We start from the raw sequence: 19,976 nt of genomic DNA, 5'->3' as shown, positions 1-19,976 counted from the left end.
GCCTACGCGTTAATGGGCTCATTTCAGCTCCTTAGCGGCGCCTAATGCCTGCCTACTGAGCCGCGAGGTCCCCGGCGGCGCACCAGTCTTGCGCTTTGGAGCGCGCTGTCGCCGGACCCACCGTCCAGCTTCTGACTGACGGCTGGGGAGAAAGACTGCCGATTGAGGCAATTAAAATCCACGCTGGAGTCTATCACCGAGGACCTTGGGCTGGAGAAAAAAATAAAACAAATGGAAACTTCTTGGAAGGGGGCAAGGAAGAGCAGCGAGGGAGAGCAGCTAGAATTCGCAGGATTGACAGTGGATGGGGGATGGGATCAGATCATTTGTGCCCTTCGCCTGCGGAGGCGTGGAAGGGCAGCTTCTAACGTGTGACAGGAATCAGTGGGAGGTTGGGGACGATGCACAGTTTCCAAATCCTGTACAATCTGAGCTTTGCAAATCCGAATCGGAAAGAAGAAATCCCCTGGTGGGCCCTCTTTTTAGCGGACCTCAAATTAATAACCCCCCCTCTCCGCGTGAGAAGCCTTAGGATAGCTTAAGAGTGTGTGTGTGGAGGGGGCGCGGGGAGTGACTGGCTATTTCTGTGGCCTGTGGAGAAGGGTTTCTCCTCTCCTGAGGAAGTTAAAGTCTCTCCTCTCTTACAATTACCTTTCTCTAAAACCTGTTAAACAAAGGGAGGGTGCCCCGAGAATGCGGACCCCTGTGAGTTCGCATTGCTTTCCCTTGGCCGTCAAGAAAGCAGCGTCCCGCACACCAAGCGTTTCCTGGGCAGGTGGAGAGAGGGCGAGGAGGACCCAGCGGGAAAGGGCTGCGTCCGGCCTCCCGAGGCGTCCATTCCTGGCGTAAAGCTCCCCTTGGGCAAACGCTTTTCATTTCCATTGTGTCCCAGCCACTCTTTCTCTGATCTCCTAACCAAGTCCCGAAAGTTGCTGCCGAAGCGGAGATCCACGGACCCTCAGTCAGGGCTACCACCCTTCGACCCCGGCTTAGGAAGGGCACTGTGGGACCCAGGATGGCCTCGTGCAAGTGCAACTCCTGTGCCCTCAGGCACTTGGAGGCCTGGTCAATTGTCTTGACAAAGCTTTGTCTACTCCCCACGTGCCCGAGCAGGAAGGAGCCGTTCAACCTGTACCCGGGCCGCCCGGCCCACTCCTGGAGCGGGCGCAGGGATGGGCGCAGAGCCGGCTGTGCCCAGAAACCTGCGAGAGGCTGCGAGCGCGAGGTGCGCACCAACCCAGGCCTCGTTTCAGCCCCTTTCTCCGGCGCTCGCGGCTCTAATGCTCCAGCGAAGCCAGGTAACAACTCCCGGCTTGTAGCGATTCGGTGGGAGTCCCGCCTCCTGAGCCGAGGGCAGGGCAGCTTCGCGGCTCTCGCTTCAGCAGTGCAGGTGGGCGTCGGAGAGACCGGTTCTTTGTTTAGGTCCACATCAGGTCCTGCAAATGTTTAGCTTCAAGCCAGCAGGCTGGGGTGGCGGAACTTTTCTACAATAGATGAGTGGTCGGTCGAACAAAAACGTTCCTGAAAGCAAGCATTTCACACGCGCGCGCGCACACACACACACACACACACACACACACGCCCCGAAAGACGAAACGAATTAAAACACGAGGAAGGTACAAAACACACCTGGATTTCAAGGATTTTAAAAAACGCAGTGACTTAAAAATTCTACTCCATTAAATCCCGCAGCTCCGGAGTAGTTTGAACCAAAGGGTAGCATTTGCATTTTTAATTTAACACCCCCTCCTTCAGATGCACTCGGGATCTGATTTGCCCTTCCTTAAGGCCGGCCCTCCCTAGACGGCAATTTGCTTTATAAAGACTTATTTCACAAAAGAGCCCGCTCCCCACCCCCCTTGTTGGTCTTGGGGCTGGAGATAACAAAAGAGCTCTGGGAGGTAATAATTACAGTCATTAGTTCACAAAGGAGGCAGCCTCCGTTTGGGGCAGGGGAGGCGGGCCAGCCGCCGGGGAAAAGCTTTCCAAGGCCCTTCCTGGAGCAGGGGAGAGACCCACGCTCCGGGGCCGCTCGCCGGCCGCCTTCCTTGGCTGACCTATTTTTTTTTTTTTGCCCGTGGATTACCCAGAGATCGCGTTGCAGGCCCGCCAAAGAGGAGTGTATGGTACCAATTTCCCTGTACGCCTTCCCAGTGCTTACATCTCGAAGCACAGAGAAAGAAGAGAGATGGAAAGAAGAAAAAGGACAGAGAAATAAATACGAAAGAAAAACAAAAACATTGTATCCTTAAGCCGAACGTTTGCCTTTCTCTTTTCCGGCCCCACTTTAAAAGGGGGAGGGGGAGGGGATTTAGGGAAAAGGTCAGTTGCCTCCCTCTCCAGCAACGGAAGGGCCAGGGTACCAGGGCTCTCGTCTGCAGGGGCCCCTCAGGAAGCCTGGATTGAAGAAGGGGCCTGGCGGGAAGCTAGGCTTTTACCCCTAAAGTCCCCCTCTTGGTGGTCTGAGCGCTGGGTAGGGGCGGAGGGAGCCCTGCCACCTTGAGTTACGGAGATCCCTTTCTCCCCGGACCCGCCAGTGAACTGTGTCCAGCGGCGCAGGTTTTGTGGGTGTCTGGGCCAGGCCCCGCCGTGCGCCCCGCCACAGCTAGGACTTGGGCTCCTCCCTCGAGGTCCCAACCGCAGGTGGAGGCGGCTGAGTTAACCCAGAGAAAGGGCAGGGCCTCGATGGAGCGCACTTGGCTTCGGAGCTCAGCGCTGCCGCAGCGGGAGGTTTCACCTTAGGGCGAGTCTCATTTGTAAAATTTAAAGTTTGCACCAGTCATCTCAGGGGACCTGGTGGCGACAACTCTTTGGGTTGGAGAAAACCTTACGTCCGGCGGCCCTGCGTCACAACAAATGTTACCAGCCGTCTGCGCGAGCCCTCACCTTCTCCTCGAATATTTCCCCCAAAGTGTCCTGGCTCTGGGCCATGGGTGCAGGAGCTGGGGACACGGGCAGAAGGGACAAGCCCCATCCCAGCCAGAACCCTCTTTCCAGTCAGTCGTCCATGAAACTACCGCGCCACCCTTCTTCCTTCCTATGCTCTCACCAGGGCGCGTGGAGACGGAGGGTGTTCGTTTCATAGAAGAGCTCTACCGGATTTTAAAATAAAATGCATCAACCTCTGCTCACCCACTGCCCTTCCCTCCATGTTAAAACCACCAAAATTCAGAGAAGCGGGGCCAAAGGAAGCCAGTGTTTGGGAAGGCCGTGTGTGCGTGTGTGTGCGTGTGTGTGTGTGCTGGGGGGATTTGGAGGTCTGGAGGCTACGTTTGTGTCACAAGTACAGGTTGTAACTTGTTATGTGCGTTCGGGGTGATGGTGGTGGGTTGTTCCCTGATGGGGGCAGAAGGCACCGCGCCCCCCTCCCTCGTAGCCCCAACTTGCACAGCAGGACCACGTGAGCAGGACCTCCACGGGGAACACAGCCGCCAGCCCAGAAAGCCATGGACTCTCCAAGGCACTGCCTTTATTTAGTAACCTTAACAACCAAGGCACGGGAGAGCGCGAGTTTAAGACGCCAGTTCATCTTCAAAACGTCCCCACCGCCCCCGCGTTTCCCCTCCCATCCTGGGCTTTTTTTCGTTTCCTCAGACTCAACCTGTCTGCGAGTGTCCCCCGGGCCTGGGAGAGGCATTTCCACAAAACAGGAAACCCTTTAAGTCACTCAAAATGAGAGGGAAGGGGTCAGCAAGAGCTCAGGCGCCGTCGGGTTCCCTAAGGAGTCGAAAACAAGTAAACAAAGAGCTGTATTGGGGGCCGGGGCCAGGCAGGTCCCGACCCGTGGGCGTGGAGGGTGCGGGAGCGAGATGAGTCCTCGTCCGAAGAGCTCCCAGGTCTCCGCCTCCCGAGCGCCCCTGGGCACTCGGGGAAGAGCGGTGGGCAGCCCGTGTCAAGGTCGGGGCCGAGACTTCAGAGCCTGAGGGTCCCCCGCTTTGGCCTCTGCGCCCCGCAGTCTCGGGCTCATTCCGGTGGCCACTGTGGCAGCGGGGCTACACCTGCTGGACCAGGCGCCGGCGCTGGGAAGTTTTGCGCAGGAGCCTCCTGTAGTCGTAGGGATTGCTTGTGGGTCCATTCGCCTCCTCCTCGGGGCTCTCCACCGCCCAGCACCTGCGAGCGACACCCAGAGCCCGCGCTTCAGCGCGTCACCGCGCGCGGCGCAACCCCGCCCACCCCGAGCGAGGCGGGCCCTCTTCTCCACGCCTCCCACCCTCTGCGGGCATTTTAAAACCGTACAATCAAAAAACATCAGGGTCGTGGTCAAAGGGATCTGCGCACATTTTTCTCAGCAGGTTTTCAAAACTCCTCTGAGCCGAGGAGCAGAAGAGCTGGTGGAACCTGATGACTCTTGTTTGAATGGCAGCTAAGTAAAGCGTCAGGACGCCTAGTTCGGAAAGATGGGCCTTTGGCTTGAAATAACTCACAGCCAATAAGCACTTATTTTAGTTGCCTAATAGACAACGGTCGTTTTGCATGTTTACACTGCTCAAATGTTTCTTAAAAACTCTCCCGCCAAACCTAACCAACCACTAGGTTAGGGACACAGTTGCTGTCTGCCCTGTAGGCTTTTTCAATGTTTCCAATGAGGCTGTTGGGCCAAATTTCCACACTGCTAGGAAACCCTGCCAATGTTTTCCTTCGGATTCTGCAGCTTGCCTGGGGAAGCCACATGCTACTTAAAAGACAGCTACAGAGATTCATCCATTTTATCCATGGAGCACTCACTCAGTGTCAGCCACCAGGGCAGGTGATCACTGAACAAAAGTCCCTGCTCTCAGGGGGTTTATAGTCTAGTATGGGAGAGGGCCATCCACAGCTTTTAACACCAGATGATGAGAGGCGCTAGAGAGAAAAAGTAGGCTAGTGGGACAGAGTGAGGCGAGGTGTGTGTCTGTGTGTACAAGCCACTTCATAGACAGTGGTCAGGGAAGGCCTCTCTGATAAGGTGACAGGTAAGGAGAGACCAGAAGGAAGGGGAGGGAGGGAGCCAGGGAGATCTCTGAGGGAAGGGCAGTCATTCCAGGATAACAGTCAAATAATGTAAAGTTTCCAAGACTACAGAGTGTATGTTGTGGTTAAGGAACAGCAAGGAAGCCACCGTGGCTTAAATGGATCAAGCGAGAGGAAGAATAGCAAGGGATGAGAGCAGGAGGCGTGAAGGCAGAGTATGGCAGGTAATTTAGTGCTTTGAAACCATGGCAAGGACTTGAATTTTACTTACAGCGAGAGAAACATTGGAGGCTTCTGAACAAAGGAATGATTCATAAAAGGACCTGGCTGCCAGAGTGGAAGTAAGGAGGTCTGTTAAGAGATATTGCAATAGTTCACACAAGACTGATAATGGCTTGTTCTAGGCTTATAGAGGAGGCAAGAATCCGATTCTGGTCATACTTGGCAGGTAGGACTGAAAGAGTTTGCTGATGGATTGGCTGTAGGGTGTAAAAAAAAAGGAATCAAGAATGTCCCCAAGGTTTTTGGCTTCACCAACTGGAAGAATGGGGTTGCCATTTGAGATGGGGAAGGCTGCAGGAGAGTGTTTTTTGGGGATTGGGGGCATAGATTTTGGTCTTGGTTATACTAAGTTTACTAATTAGATATCCAAGAGGGGATATCGAATAGGCAGTTGGATACATAAGTCCTAATCTAAGCTAGAGATTTCAGTTCAGGAATTTTAAGTAAATAGATGATCCTTAGGGGCATGAGCATATATGTTGATAAAGCGAAGGCCTGGGGCACCCAAACGGTTGAGAGGTCAGTGAAATGAGGAAGACTCAGTGAAGGAAAATAGGACGGAAGGGCCAGGGAGGTGGGAGGCAAAGCAAGACAAGTCCTATCCTGGAGGCAAGTGGGAAAAGTATTTAAAGAAAAAAATGAGTAATTGTAAAGAAAAAATGTTGAATGCTGATAGGGTGAGTAAAGGATTGAGAATAGATAATGGCATATGATGAAACAGAGGTCACTGGTGGCTTTGGCAGGGACATTTTCAGTGGCGTTGTTGTTCCAGAGTGAAGTGGCTCTAGAGAGGTTGGGAAGAGGTCGTGGAGGACGTCGGGCCATTCTCATGTGTTACTTTTGCTGTAACGGAGAGCAGGGGGATTGAGTCAAGGCTGTTTCTTATGATGGGTCCAATTGCATTCTGCTCACAGATGGTCAGAAATGATGTGGTAAAGAGAACAAATGTTCACATTGCAGAGGAGGGAGGGGACAACTGCAGGACAATGTTCTTGACCAGAGGGAGGAGCTGGATTCAGTGCACAAAAGGAAGGTTTGGCCTTGGCTGGAGGGCAAACCGTCATCCGTGCTGAATTGAGGGAGGTATATGGATAAGTGAGAGATACGGATGCTTAGGTCAATTCTCAGGTTCAAATTCTGGCTCCATCACTTACTAGCCAGGTGAGTATTTGCTGTCACTAAACTTTGTACTTAGCCTCTTCACCTATAACATGGGACAATAGTAGTAACTGCCTCAGACAGTTGCTGTGAGGATTAAATGAGAGTTTAGCATAGTGTTTAGCACCAGGTAAGCACTCAACCAGTATTAGCTTCTCGCATTCTTATTCTAGTGAACACCAACTGCACATCCACGGACACTGCTGGAATACCAGGCAGTGCCTGAGGGGTGGAATGCTCTCACAGTGCGTGTCTGCCGGTGGGGGGTGGACACACTGGACAGGAGGTAGGCTGGCCTGTTAAAATGGGCAGCAGGTCAGTCAGTGAAAAGCAATTTGAGCAGGGAATGAAAAAGCTTGGATTTTGGTTCACTAGCTCAATGTGTGACTTTGGGCAAGTCGCTCAGTCTTTCCAGCACTTGGTGTTCTCCTGGAAGAGAACTCTGTGGTTAGACTGGAACACCTCTAAGCTCCAACACGTTACAGTTCTTGATTCCAAGATGAAAGAATGCATCCTCCTTTGGGTACAAGGGGAAGAAATCATAGTTCAGGAAGATTCTGGAAAAGCAATTAAAGATGGTAACAGCCATCTTTAAGGATCACCTCCTCTGGCCACATCTGGTGTTAAGCGCTTCACATACATCATTTCAGTAATTTCTATGACAACATGGTGAGGCAGTTATTAGTAACTCCCTTTGAAGATGTGGAAACGGAAGCTTAAAAGAGGTCTAGTAACATGAGCAAGGTCATTCAACTACTAAGTGGCAGAGTCAGGATCCAAGTTTGAGATTATTTGACTCTAAAACCTCTTACACACCACCTCACACAGTAGAAGAGATGGGTGAGGGGGTCTGAGTGCCCTAGGCTGATGGGATGTTCACTTAGGACTTTGGAAAAACAGCTTTTCATGGCCTGTCATTGCTCCCATTTCTCACACACCACGTTACCATCTTAACATATGCCCCAAATATCATAACTTCATGAAGAATTTCTGGGGAAAGAAAAAAAATTCCCAAGGTAATAAGTAAGCTACAAATGGTTGGTTACTTGATATAAAAGTCGGTGGCAAAATGAGAGATTAAATCCAAAATACATATTTCTATATGAATCTTTCTCCCCCAATTTTTTTTTGGTCTGACATCACTGATTCTGAGAAATTACACAGCATAAATGAGAAACCAATAAGTGATTAAAATTTCATTGGTTAGAGCTTAACTCCAGTTTTGAATATGGTTTATTGCTTATAGTTAGTATGACGATAAATTTATCATCCAAACTGACGTATTTTTAAAGGGAGGAGGGTGCTATTAATGATTACACCAAGAAAACAGGTATAAACTAGAATTGTGCTAGAAAAACTGGGAAGTCTGATTCCCCTACCATACATAATATTTATGGTTTTACTTTTAAACATGTCAATCATAAGATGCAATATTCAGTAAGTGCTTTGTCATTAAATGCTTCGTTATACATAAAATGGAAATGCTTTAGAAATGGAATTGTGAGTATAAAATTGAAAATACTTTAATGTGAAGTTGATTACCTTTCATCAGCCTTAAAACATTGATTCTGGAGTTCTCTCTGTTGTCTTCGTTCTCTTAAACTAGGGTTATGTTCCTTTGGTCCAGAATGACTGGGCAAAAATTCCTTATAATAGAAATCTTCCAAATCTAATAATTTTCCCTGACTGTAAATGAACACATAAACATACCATAGTATCAGTTGAATTTTCTATTCACTTAAACTTACAGGACACTTGCTTTCTTCTTTTAAAGTATGTACGTATGTACTGTAATTTAAGAGTAACACATACATGTTAATAGAAGTGGTAGTTTTGAAATGTGCAAAAATAGCATATACCATAAATTAAAGAGAAAAACACAACCCTTACCTCTTACCTTTAAGAGAGCATTAGCTGCTGGAGGGGATTGTCCTGGCTCTGTGGCATTCAACTTGGCACAACATTAGTCGTTACTAAACAGCCAGTGATTACAATATTCCGGCTTGGCTGGTCTAGGCCAGGGTTCACAACCGCCCCTTGGGCCACTTCATGTACTAACACATAGCATTTTCCAATTTTATCAATCGTCAACACATTGATATATACAATGTGTCATGATCTTACTTTATTCCTTTACAGATAACCTTCTGTTCTGTCCCTACCCGTCTGTCTTTTTTTCTTAAATCCTCATGGGAGGATATTTTTTCCATTGCTTTTCAGAGATAGAGTGGAAAGGAAGGGGAGAGAAAGAGAGGGAGAGAGAGAAACACCAATGTGAGAGAGACACATCAATTGGTTGCCTCCCACATGTGCCCTGACCAGGCGGGGAATCGAGCCTGCAACTGAAGTATGTGCCCCTAGCTGGAATAGTACCCGGGACCCTTCAGTCCAGGGGCTGACGCTCTAACCACTGAGAAAACTGGCTAGAGCACCTGTTGGTCTTTAGGGAATTATTTTTTGTGCTACATTTTAATTCCTGCCCAGGGAGTGTGTGCTCAACCATTTTATTTCTTGGATCTGCTCTGACTAGGTTGTGGTACCTGTGGTGCTCAGCATCTGTAGTCTGCTGCAACTCCATATGAGGCCACCAGGGACAGGTCTGGACTGCCAGGTGTTAGTGTTTCTGGGGCAAAGTGCTTTTCAAGTTACAGGTACCAATGTATAAATGAACTTTCAGAATGCCACCGATTCATAAATTAGGAATGCTGTGTCCGGCTCATGCCCAACAGAAGAACTTCCCTCAGTCTTTCTGGACATTGTTTGATTGAATAGTGGCAAGATATTAAAATAGTAAAGTTCTGGCCCGCTGAAATACTATAGGAAAAGAAAACCAGAGTGAATTTCAGTGTGCCACACCTGCAGGTGACATAAACCTTATCTTCCTAACAAGTCCGTACAAATGAGATTTAGTACGTCTTGTCTTCAAGAACAAAAAGCAAAAAGGAGTTTGGGGAAAGAAAGTTCATGGGCATGGGCATGTCCAAATTGCCCAATCAAAACCTCATCAATGGACCCAGGAAAGCAAATTCTATATTGGGACAGTACAATTCATTCAAAACTATTTGAGCTCTTAATGTATGGTTCACACTGTGCCAGCTCAGTGTATTTCCAGTAGACAAGATCTTAAACCACATACAGGTATTTATAATATAAATGCATGGAGAGCATGCTACTTTCCAAATCTATCCACATAAAGTTGGTGATTATTAATCTAATTTGAACATATAGATTTATATTTTGGTTTGATAACTTATTGAAATCTAGAAAAAAGAATTACCTATCTTTCCTTGGTCTTCGTTTTTCTTCTTGGATCGACTTCTAAAGGGAATAGAATAATTTTAAAAATCTATAAGTATTAATGTCTTAATATAATGTAATTGGTATATTACTATAATCTTAATATAGAAACACTTTTGTTTCTATAAAGCTAACTTAGAAATAAACAAGCAGGTACAGTATTTTTAAGATCTGAAGAAATATAATTTACTCATATTTTACTAATTATGAATTTGTGATTATTTTTACCAGGACTGGACTAAAATTAATCTTTGCATTCCATACAGAAAAAGAGTTTACCACAGTGACCACTATACACAAGACTACATAAGGTCTATCTACCTACAAATGGGGGGAAAAAAGCCAGAATTTCTGGAAAAGCCATCTCTCTTCACAAAGGCAGTTGTGACTTAAGCAGGTAGTTAGGATGCTTTGCAGTCTTGTTCCTATGCTCTCCCTGGCTGCAGGTACAGCAGTGGGGGGGTAGTGAGGGCAGCTGCAACGGTTCACAAAAGAATGAAATTGGCTTCACTCAACTATAGGAGCCCATTTATGGCATAAAAGTAGCAGCATACATGATACATATGTTCATTTGCAAAATGTTTTCAAGTTGAGAACTTTATGTATTGAGGCAAAAATTAGAATATTTAAGTACAGATATGATTAGATATATTTCAATCAATATTTTAATTTGAGCACTAACAAAGTGATACTTTACCTTACATACAATGCAATATTCTCTTTGGTACTGCAACACCAGTAATATGTTTCACTGTGTGCTACCTCAATATATTTGAGCTCTTACATTTACATGTTACAAGAGCATATATATCTCGTAGGCTGAGGAAACAATATCACACTCACCTTGATCAAGCTGAAGGTATTATAATTGTGGAAGCCCTAATGCAGATATCAAGTTGACTGGCACCATAAAAGTGCAAGATTATAAAAATGGCAATTAGTAATGGTTTGGAAGTATTGAAGGTTTTCCCAGTATTTTTAGGCACACAATCATTTTTTCCTCATGTTTTATAATTTGTAATACACTAAAATGTTGGAGGAATCAAACGTTTCATAGTTTCTTTCATTCTCACTGGTTGTTATTTCAGTGGGTGGATGAGGCAGAGGTGAATGCTTAAATGCATCAAGTCTGGGAGTGGACCATTCAGGAAAGAACAATGTAAGGGGCAGGACACCAATTACATTCCTGCCTCCTTCCCATTTCCTATTATTTCACATTCTTGGCCCAATGCCCTGGGCTAGGAGGTGCTTACAAATAATTGTATTACCAGCATAGGTACAATGGCCCCTAGTGGTCCAGTTAATGATCCCTGGGACCAAGGGGGTGTTTGCTGTGGTTGCTGCTGTTGTTTTAATATGACAGAGGTCCTGTAGCCTTGATCCATTGTCTGAAAAAAAGGCTGCTTTGTTCTTGGTAACAATTTTCTATAATCCAAAGTTATGCTGAAATGATGGCGTGATGTCAAGTGGCAGAGATCCCCTTTATACAACCAAGAATCAAGTAACATTCTGCCCTTGAATTCTCAAACTGGCCAGGGCACCTCCCCCTTTATTTAATCTTCACCTAAGGATATGTTTTTATTGATTTTTAGAGAGATAGGAGGGGAGAGAGAGAGGGAGAAACTTTGATAGGTTGCCTCCTGTATATGCCCTGACATGGGTTTGAACCCAAAATCTAGGTATGTGTCCCGACCAGGAGTTAAACCAGCAACCTTCAGGTGTATGGGCCATGCTCCAACCAACTGAGCCATTGGGCCAGAGCAACTCCTTTAAGTTCTGAATCAGCCTTTCCCCCTGGGAGGTGGTCTGTATAAGCTGGCTTTCAGCTACAGGAATTCTTAGAAGAGGAAAAACTGTCCTGGCTTTATTTCACTCTTGCCTGTGCTAGAATATTCTAATGAAATGTAATTCAATAATAAGTTTTTCCAAAAATTATTTAAGACGGCTTATAATAGAAACAATTATACAGTCAAGGTAACAAGACAGAAGTTGTAATTAAGGAAGAAGGACAACAATGAAAGGTGTTAAGATGGAGCCTTGCGTCTGTCTCGTAGTTTCCCAGCTGCTGAGCCCAAAAGGGAAGCATGAAGCTGCATTCTCGATCAGAAAGAAGGGAGCAGTGCACTGTACCTCATGGCAGAGGATTTCATGGGAAATTTTAACCCAAGGGACTTTACATTAGGGGCATTTATTGCTAAGACAAACAATGTTTTCAATTATAGTTTTGAAATTACAAGTTACCAACATGAAATCTGAAATGAGAATAAAGAAGCATGTCCTACGGCAGTTTCTTAAGGAACTAGAGTTAAGAAGAGAGAAAGACAAGGAGACAAAGAGGACCCAAAGGAGATATTCCCGTGAGGGTGTTTCTTGAAGGGGCCTTTGAAAGAACAGAGGTCTTGGCTCAGAGGACTTTGAAGACTCAGCTGCGTCACGGCTCCTTCCCCTCCTGACATAAAGAAATACATTTTATAATGAAACTTGAAATTTCACATCCACTATATCATGGCGAACACAGTTTTATATTCCTTTTGGAAATATACAAACTATTTATTTAGAGGCCTTCACAAGGATGAAGGAAGTAGCCAAATCACGGGGGGGGGGGGGGGTGAAATAAAAAATCTTCGCCTGGCCAGCGTGGCTCAGTGGTTGAGCGCTGACCCATGAACCAGGAGATCCTGGTTCGATTCCCGGTCACTGCACATGCCTGGGTTTGGGGCTCCATCCCCAGCAGGGGGCGTGCTGGAGGCAGCCGATCAATGACTCCCATCATTGATGTTTCTCTCCCTCTCTCCCTTCCTTATTCTCTCTGAAATCTATAAAAAAATAAAAAGATCTTGGAATGGCCAAACTACCTACTGCTATAGTCAGGGGAGGTACTGGGGAAAATAATAAACTGGAAGACCTTTGAAATGATGTGCTCAGCTACTGTTCCTGACGAAACCGTTGGCCCCGAGTTGTTTTTGCTGAGGGCCGCCCAGCTTCTGCGTGTTACAGCAGCCCCACATGCCGCCACAACAGGGGGTGCGTGCCCAGCTAATGCTCTCCCCTCCGTAGGTATGCTTCTTAGGCTCAGCCTACTCTTATTCTGGATACAACTATAGCAACATTTCCAAGATGTAACAGATTAAGAGCATCAAATCATAGTATTGATGTTAAGTCAGTCAGAATGGCTCTAGTAAGAAGTGACATCCAAGGAGAAACAAAAGCTATAAAAATAGGTAAAGCAACTGAAAGCACAGCTGTTTGTGATAGGCAGGTTCAGGGAAATCATTTCCACAGCTCAGCAGGCCCATAAATATTTATAAATGCTTTGAAAAAAAATGAAGCAGGACCAGGGCCTACAGAGTGACAGGTGCTGCCTTAGACACACTGGTCAGGAAGCCTCACTTATAAGCATAGATCTGAATAAAGTACAAACATTTTTGCTCACTACAGTGACCTTGGGTGATCAAGAAAAGATTTAAAATGTGCATTATAATATATTTTAGAAAGATTTTCGTGAAGACCACTTGAAATTACAGTGTTTTGATGGGTAAAGGGAGTGGAGCCCCATCATTTCTGTAAATTTCACTTACGTGTAGCATCTGAACACAGGTAAGGGCCAGATAAATATGAACACAGGGCGTGTTTTCACTTGTAATAACAGACAAGTTTCCTGTGTTTTATTTTCACTGAAGCCACAGATTTAAAGACTCAGGGTTATAAAAAGGATTCCAGTCACTAATAACTTAAGATGTATTAAAACACTGTATATCCATGAAGAAAATAATGGTTCAATGACAATGTAAGTTTTTTGGGAGCAGGGGCTCATTTGTAGAGGCTCAGAATCTGCTCGTCTTACTGGCTGGTTGGTTATTAGTCATAAATGTTCCTCCTTATTTCAAAGTCTCCTATAATTTCTCATATCGAGAATGGTATATGTTGTTGAAGCCACAGTAGCCAACTGTCATTTCAGTGGCAATTAACCAAGGTGACCGAGTACCACCTTTGGTACTTTACAATCTTGTTCTCTGCTGTTCAGCCCCGGAAGGAGTCTGGGCTTTATGCGGAGGGAGTTGCTGAGCTATAAAGGGATTATCGGGGGAGGAACATGATCAAATTGATGGTCCAGAGAAATTTTCTAGCACAGGCTGCAGAAGCTGAGGTTAGAAGCACTTAGGTAGGGCGTCAAGCATTCCAGGTGAAGCATGATGGTCTGAAAGAGGGCTGTTGCTGTGAGACCAGAGGAGGGAGACGAATGGGAGCGAGCCTTGGAGGTAGAAGCCATGCTTTAGAGTAAAGTGTTAGATGTGGGGTAGGAGAGAGAGGCCCAGGGCCAGGATGACACCAGGTTCTTGGCTTAGGTAACCAAGTGGATGATGGTGTCATTCACAGAGAACAGGAACATGAGAGGAACAGGAGGCTGGCAGGGGCGATGCCAGTGAGCTTGCATGCCAGGGTGAGTGAGAGGACCTCAGCACAATTAACCACCTTGACAGCTAAGAAGTGCCCTACCAGTGTCTCAGAGTCCTGATCTATTAGATGGGAATGTCCCTGTAGTAAGGGCTGTTTCTGGGGTTAGATATCACAATGCACGTGAACATACATCATTCCACACCTGGAATTGAAAAGGTGCTCAATAAATGTCTCTTTTTCCTTTGTTTCTTCTACTTTCACCATAACTCACCCATTCACATTCAGGTCCCTGTCTGGATAGTTCCTTCTATGACACAATTCTCTTTCTGGGTTAATATTTGCATATCAGCTCAGATATGCAGCCAGCAGAGAAAACTACTGGGAGGGCACGGAGTTACAGGACTATGGGAGATGCCTGGATGGTGAGGAACAGGGGCTGGAGGAGAGCCAAGTGCCCAGATCCTCAGCCAGGGATGGGACAGGAAAGCAGAAACTGATGGGCATCTCCCTTTTAAAGAGTCCTCCCTTTGGACAGGCCTAGGGTGGTCACAGTTCTGTGGATGCTATGGCTCCCATCTGATAACAAGAGTGAGCCACTTACATGTAGTAGATAATAGTATGTGCAGTCTTCAGGGTTATTTAAAGTTTTGGGTTTCCGGGGCCGTCTTGGGGGTCTCAATATTTTTGGCTCCTCTCCTTTAGAGATACCTACAAGAAAGGTGATCATAAACAAGTATTCAATTACAAAGACTATCATCAAGCAATGCTTTCCTTTTGGGGTAGATAAAAAATTATATACACACCACTGGGGCTAAAGCTGGGAGAAAGAGGAAATACCTTTGTTTCCCCAAACAACCCTTCTCGTATTCCTCACCCTGTGTGTCCCTGCTATTGTCTGGTGGTCTAAGACTCTGAGAGGTAAGGGGAAGAAGGGGAAGGGAAGGAAGGAAATGCATAGTTTGGTGATGTAGGGTACTGTAGTTCAGAAGGTGGGTGATGAGAGACAAAGCTGCTAAAAATATTTTAAAAAAGGGTATTACACTCATAAAATCTATGGCCCAGACAAGGAGACTGCTCATCTATAGGGTTGACTCTTTTCTACAAGCCTAATCAACCCTTTTGCCAAAATTCAGAATTTTCAGACCTGACTTTAAAAACCTTGACAAAGAAAGAAGAGAGTTTGTCATACTTTTCTGTCCTTTCAGTCAATATATCCAAGTTCTCAAAGCTGTAGCAACATCATCAGAACATGCTTGGTTGTTAGTGATAGTTATAAATAGCTTTGTATTTACAGAGCTAATAGGCTTCTCATGAAGTGTTTCTGTCTGTTTTTCACGATTCTGGACACCTCATCCACTGACTGCATTCATGCAGGGATGTCCACTTGATAGATATATGAGGATCAGGGTGGAAATGGGGTATGGGTGCTTATTGAAAAATACTACATTTCCAGATCTTAGCTACTGTAAATTGTGCTGCTACGAACACAGGGATGCATATATTCTTTCTGACTGGTGTTTCAGGATTCTTAAGATATATTCCTAGAAGTGGGATCACTGGGTGAGAAGGCAGTTCCATTTTTAATTTTTGGAGGAACCTCCATGCTGTTTATAATAGCTAAGATCTGGAAACAGCCCAAGTGCCCATCAGTGGATGAGTGGATAAAGAAGTTGTGGAACATACACACCATGGAATACTATGCAGCTGTAAAGAAGAAGGATCTCGTACCCTTTGAGACAGCAGGGATGGACCTGGAGAATATTATGCTAAGCGAAATAAGCCAGGCAGAGAAAGACAAACATCACATGATCTCACTTATATGTGGAATCTAAAGAACAAAATAAACTGATGAACAAAATAGATCCAATGACATATAAGCATGAAACAGACTGATGAATCTCAGAGGGAAAGCAGGGGTGGGTGGGGAGAGATTCACCAAAGAATTTATATGCACATATGCATAACCCATGGACATAGACAATAGTGTGGTGAAGGCCTGGGGCTGGGGGTGGGTGTGGGGCAGAAGGGGTCAGTGGGGAAAAAGGGAGGGACATCTGTAATTTTTTGAACAATAAAGATAAATTTAAAAAATAAAAATACTACTTTTAACAGATAGTTGAGCATACATTTCTTGGCTGAAATTTGGAGGGTAATAATAGATCACTTTTGTGTATAATAAAGGGGCAGTAATGATCCCTAATTCTTAGATGTAGAATACACAGAGAAACTGAATTTCTTCAAACCAAAACTAATCAAATTAAGTCAAACAGAATCAAAGCAATGAATGCTTAATATTTACTATGTGTAAACAACGTGGCTGGCAGTGTAAATCAGCTTCAACCAGGATGGAGAAGCCATGCCTATGTCTAACTTTCTAGTCCCTTGTCCGACCCACTAGGTGAACATACTAAGCACAGCAGCACTCAAAGTCTAACGTTATCCAGCTCATTCATTTCAAAATTTATGGGACATTGCTGGATGACAAAGATACATCAACTAGTTGGGAGTACTTCCTAGAGGTGTAACGCATAGAACAATGCTAGTCAGAGAAAACCAAGACAATCATACATCACCACCCTTTTTTGACTAAAACAAAAGATAATGAGGTTTTTATTAATGAGACTATGTTACATAGAGATTAGTAAAAGACAAATTACTCATTAGGAAGAGTGACACACTTTTCCAACCAATCCCTGGAAGTTCATCTCCCATTCCTCTCTCTGCCTTCTTCTCCACGGAAATAGACAGCGTCCTGTCTTACAAGGTCACAGGCACAAAGGGAGATAGTAAAACCTAAATTCTTGCCACTACCATAAACAGTGTTTTTTAAAATTATTTTCCTTCACTCTGCCTATCATCTGTCCCAGTGCTGATTAATAAACAGCTATTGGCTCTAGCAAAGTGTTATCGTTTTTAAATGGATTGGTCATACTCACTTATATTATTCACTTGAATATGAATGGAAAGAAACATAAAAATATAGTATCAAATTATTATGTGTCTAGAAATATGAAAGTGACCTGTGACTAAATGAAAAACAAATTGATTTGAGAGAGGAAGGGAGAGAGAGAAATATCTATGTGTGAGAGAAACATCATCGAATCACTGCCTCCTGCACCCACCCCGAATGGCAATCGAACCCCCACAGCCTAGGTATGTGCCCTGACCAGGAACTGAACCTGCCACCTTTAGGTGTATGGGACAATGCTCCAACCAGCTGAGCCACACCAGCCTGGGCAACCTGTGACTAAATTTTAACTTGACTGTTAATATTATTTAAAGTCTGAATTAAAGTATCAAAACATGATTGTAATGAAAATTAAATTGAAAATGGCAAAGAATTTGAATAAATGCCAGGAGAATGAAAAACAAGTCAGATTCTGGGAATAAGAGGTGTCTTGTTCTTGTCTCCATTTCCTCATCACATTTTCCCCATTCAATCTGATTTCTATTCCCCTGACTCTACTGAAGCTGCCTTCTAGAAGGCCAAGGGTGACCACTTTACTGACAAGTCAAAGGCTCTTTATCCATCCTTACTGTCCCTCACTTCTTCATCATTGAACATTACTGACCACTCCTTGCCTTCATGACTGAGGATGAGGTTTCTGAGGGCAGACACCTTATTTATCTTTATGTTCCTGGCACTTAAAGAAATGCTGGACACAAAGTAAATGCTTAATAAAAGTTTGCTGGATGAGTGAATGATCCCTTCGTCTCTGGATTGAGTTACCCCCCTCTCAGCTCCATGCACTTTCCCCAGTGTGCTCCATACTGATCACTTCCTAATGCATAGCTCAGGTTTGACTCTCCCAGCCCCTCAGACTTCTTGCCCTAATTTCTTATTGAGTACTTCCATCCCAAACTCTCAGGCTCAAAGGGACCAGTGGCCACTTTTCGTCTCCATCTAGAATTCTGCATACTACCGCCTCAGTGGCAACATTATTTCTGTCCTCCAGGTCTTGACAAAATACTGATGTCACCTTGTCTTATCCCTCTTCTTCGTTTCTTATAAATAGGCAATCATTAACTTCTGTCAATACTGAAGTGGTATTTCAGGAAGGAAAATCTGGTTGTCATTTGTGAGAAATTCCATTTAAAATTTTTTTATGAAGCTTATTTTTCCTACTTCATTAAGCCTAAACTTCTAAATCCAGATTACTTACAATCAGCAGTTTCAATTTTATCTTCCACTTCTCCTCCAAATTAACTATCTCCCCTGGTCAGCCTAGTTACCTCATAAGAACCCTGACACACCATGTTTGTAGCTACAACTTTTATTCTCATCTTCTCACAGCAAAGCTTTTCGTTGCCTCACTGAAATCTCAAGCAACCTTCAGTGCCTGTCTCCAGGCCTATCTCGTCCATGAAGTTTTCACTAACTGTCCAGTGACCTCCCTCTCATGTGAATGCCCATGGTACATACAAGATGTGCAGATCATCTGAAAAGTGTTATGGGCTGAATTATGTTTCCTCAAACTTCCTATGTCGAAATCCTAAGCTCCAGTACCTCAGAATATGACTGTATTTAGAGAAAGGGTCTTTAAAGTGAGATCATATGGGTGGGCCCTAATTCAATATGACTAGAGTCCTTATAAGAGGAGATAGGAACACAGACACAAGCAGAAGGAAGATGATTTAAAGACAAAGGGAGAAGATGGCCATCAACAAGCTAAGGAGAGAGGCCTCAGAAGAAACCAACCTTGTCAATACCTTGAATTTGAACCTCTAGCCTCCAGAACCATAAGGGAATAAACTTTTGTTGTTTAAGTCACCTACTCTCTGGAACAATGTTATGACAGCCTTAGCAAAATATTTAAAACCTTTCTATTTTTACCTGTGACTTATTTTTCTAAATAATGAGGTCTTACATTTTAGGATGGTGGGGATCATGACTCAGGTTTTGATGCCCTCCTGCCTTGTCACTGGTGGTCTGCATGTGCTAGGTGTTTGATGGATTCCATCTTAGCCCAGAGATACAATGTTAAGTGAAGAGAAGACACTCAATATACTTTCATTAGCTGGATCTCTATTGTCACCAGATAGAAAAATAAATTCCTGATAATTTAAAGAAAATTGTAAATAAAAAACCAAAAATACTCTTGAAAGTGAACTCAGAGGCTTCATGAACAATCTAAGGGTACAAATGTGTTAACCAAAACTCAGAAGTCATAAAAAGGTAGACATATTTGCCTATTAAAAAACAGATGAAAACCTTAATATAGCAATGAAATCAAAAGACATACAATAGATTTGGAAAACCATATTTATAACACAGATGCCAAATAAAGGGTTGATATTTCTTATATACAAGAGTGCAAGCAAATGACTACAAAAATAAAAACCAACAGAAAAATGGCCAAAAGATAGAAACTGGGAAGTCAAGATAAGCAAATCCAAAGGTCAATAAGCATGGAAGACACCTGAGCTTTCTAGCAGACAAAAAAAATATGAATTAAAATAACAAAGGAGTATCATTATGCTTCAGACACATTAGTAGAGATTAAAAAGATTAGCAGAGACAACACTGCTGGTCAGGATGTCAGAGAAAGTGTATTCTCACAAATTGTTGAAGGAAATGTCAATTGTTGAGCCCTTTTAATAAAGCAATCTATCAAAGCTAAAAATACCCTTCAACTCAATAACTTCTGCAGACTTATCTCATAAAATTAAAATCCTAGGATACAAGGACATTTTCAAAGATGTTTACTGCAACATTTTCCATAGTGCCAAAAATTTAAAAAGTGAATATCTGACAATAGAAGAAAGGTTATACAAAGTATTGAGATCCACATGTGGAATATTATATAACCAGTAAAAAAAATTATAACAATTCCAGTTGATGTGCAGGGATTCCTGCTAAATTACTGAGGGAGAAAAGCAAGAGACATAAG

At 44.4% G+C, this 19,976-nt stretch overlaps 1 protein-coding gene across 1 annotated transcript in view; it reads right to left on the bottom strand.

Annotated features, from left to right (window-relative positions):
• Nucleotides 1-3,992: 3,992 nt before the first annotated feature.
• Nucleotides 3,993-19,976, bottom strand: part of MYO3A (myosin IIIA) — a 182,481-nt gene continuing 166,497 nt past the window's right edge. The window contains exons 30-33 of the mRNA XM_016218655.2: nt 14,687-14,793; nt 9,668-9,708; nt 7,933-8,076; nt 3,993-4,110 (exon numbers count right to left, since the gene is read on the bottom strand). Coding sequence (XP_016074141.1) covers nt 3,993-4,110; nt 7,933-8,076; nt 9,668-9,708; nt 14,687-14,793 — 410 coding nt within the window. The remainder of the gene's footprint in view (nt 4,111-7,932; nt 8,077-9,667; nt 9,709-14,686; nt 14,794-19,976) is intronic.

Source organism: Miniopterus natalensis, chromosome 1, assembly GCF_054644295.1.
Source record: "Miniopterus natalensis isolate mMinNat1 chromosome 1, mMinNat1.hap1, whole genome shotgun sequence".
In the NCBI taxonomy this organism is placed as follows: Eukaryota; Metazoa; Chordata; class Mammalia; order Chiroptera; family Miniopteridae; genus Miniopterus; species Miniopterus natalensis.
The sequence above is the reverse complement of the archived record's forward strand: the minus strand, read 5'-3'. Positions and strand labels throughout refer to the sequence as shown.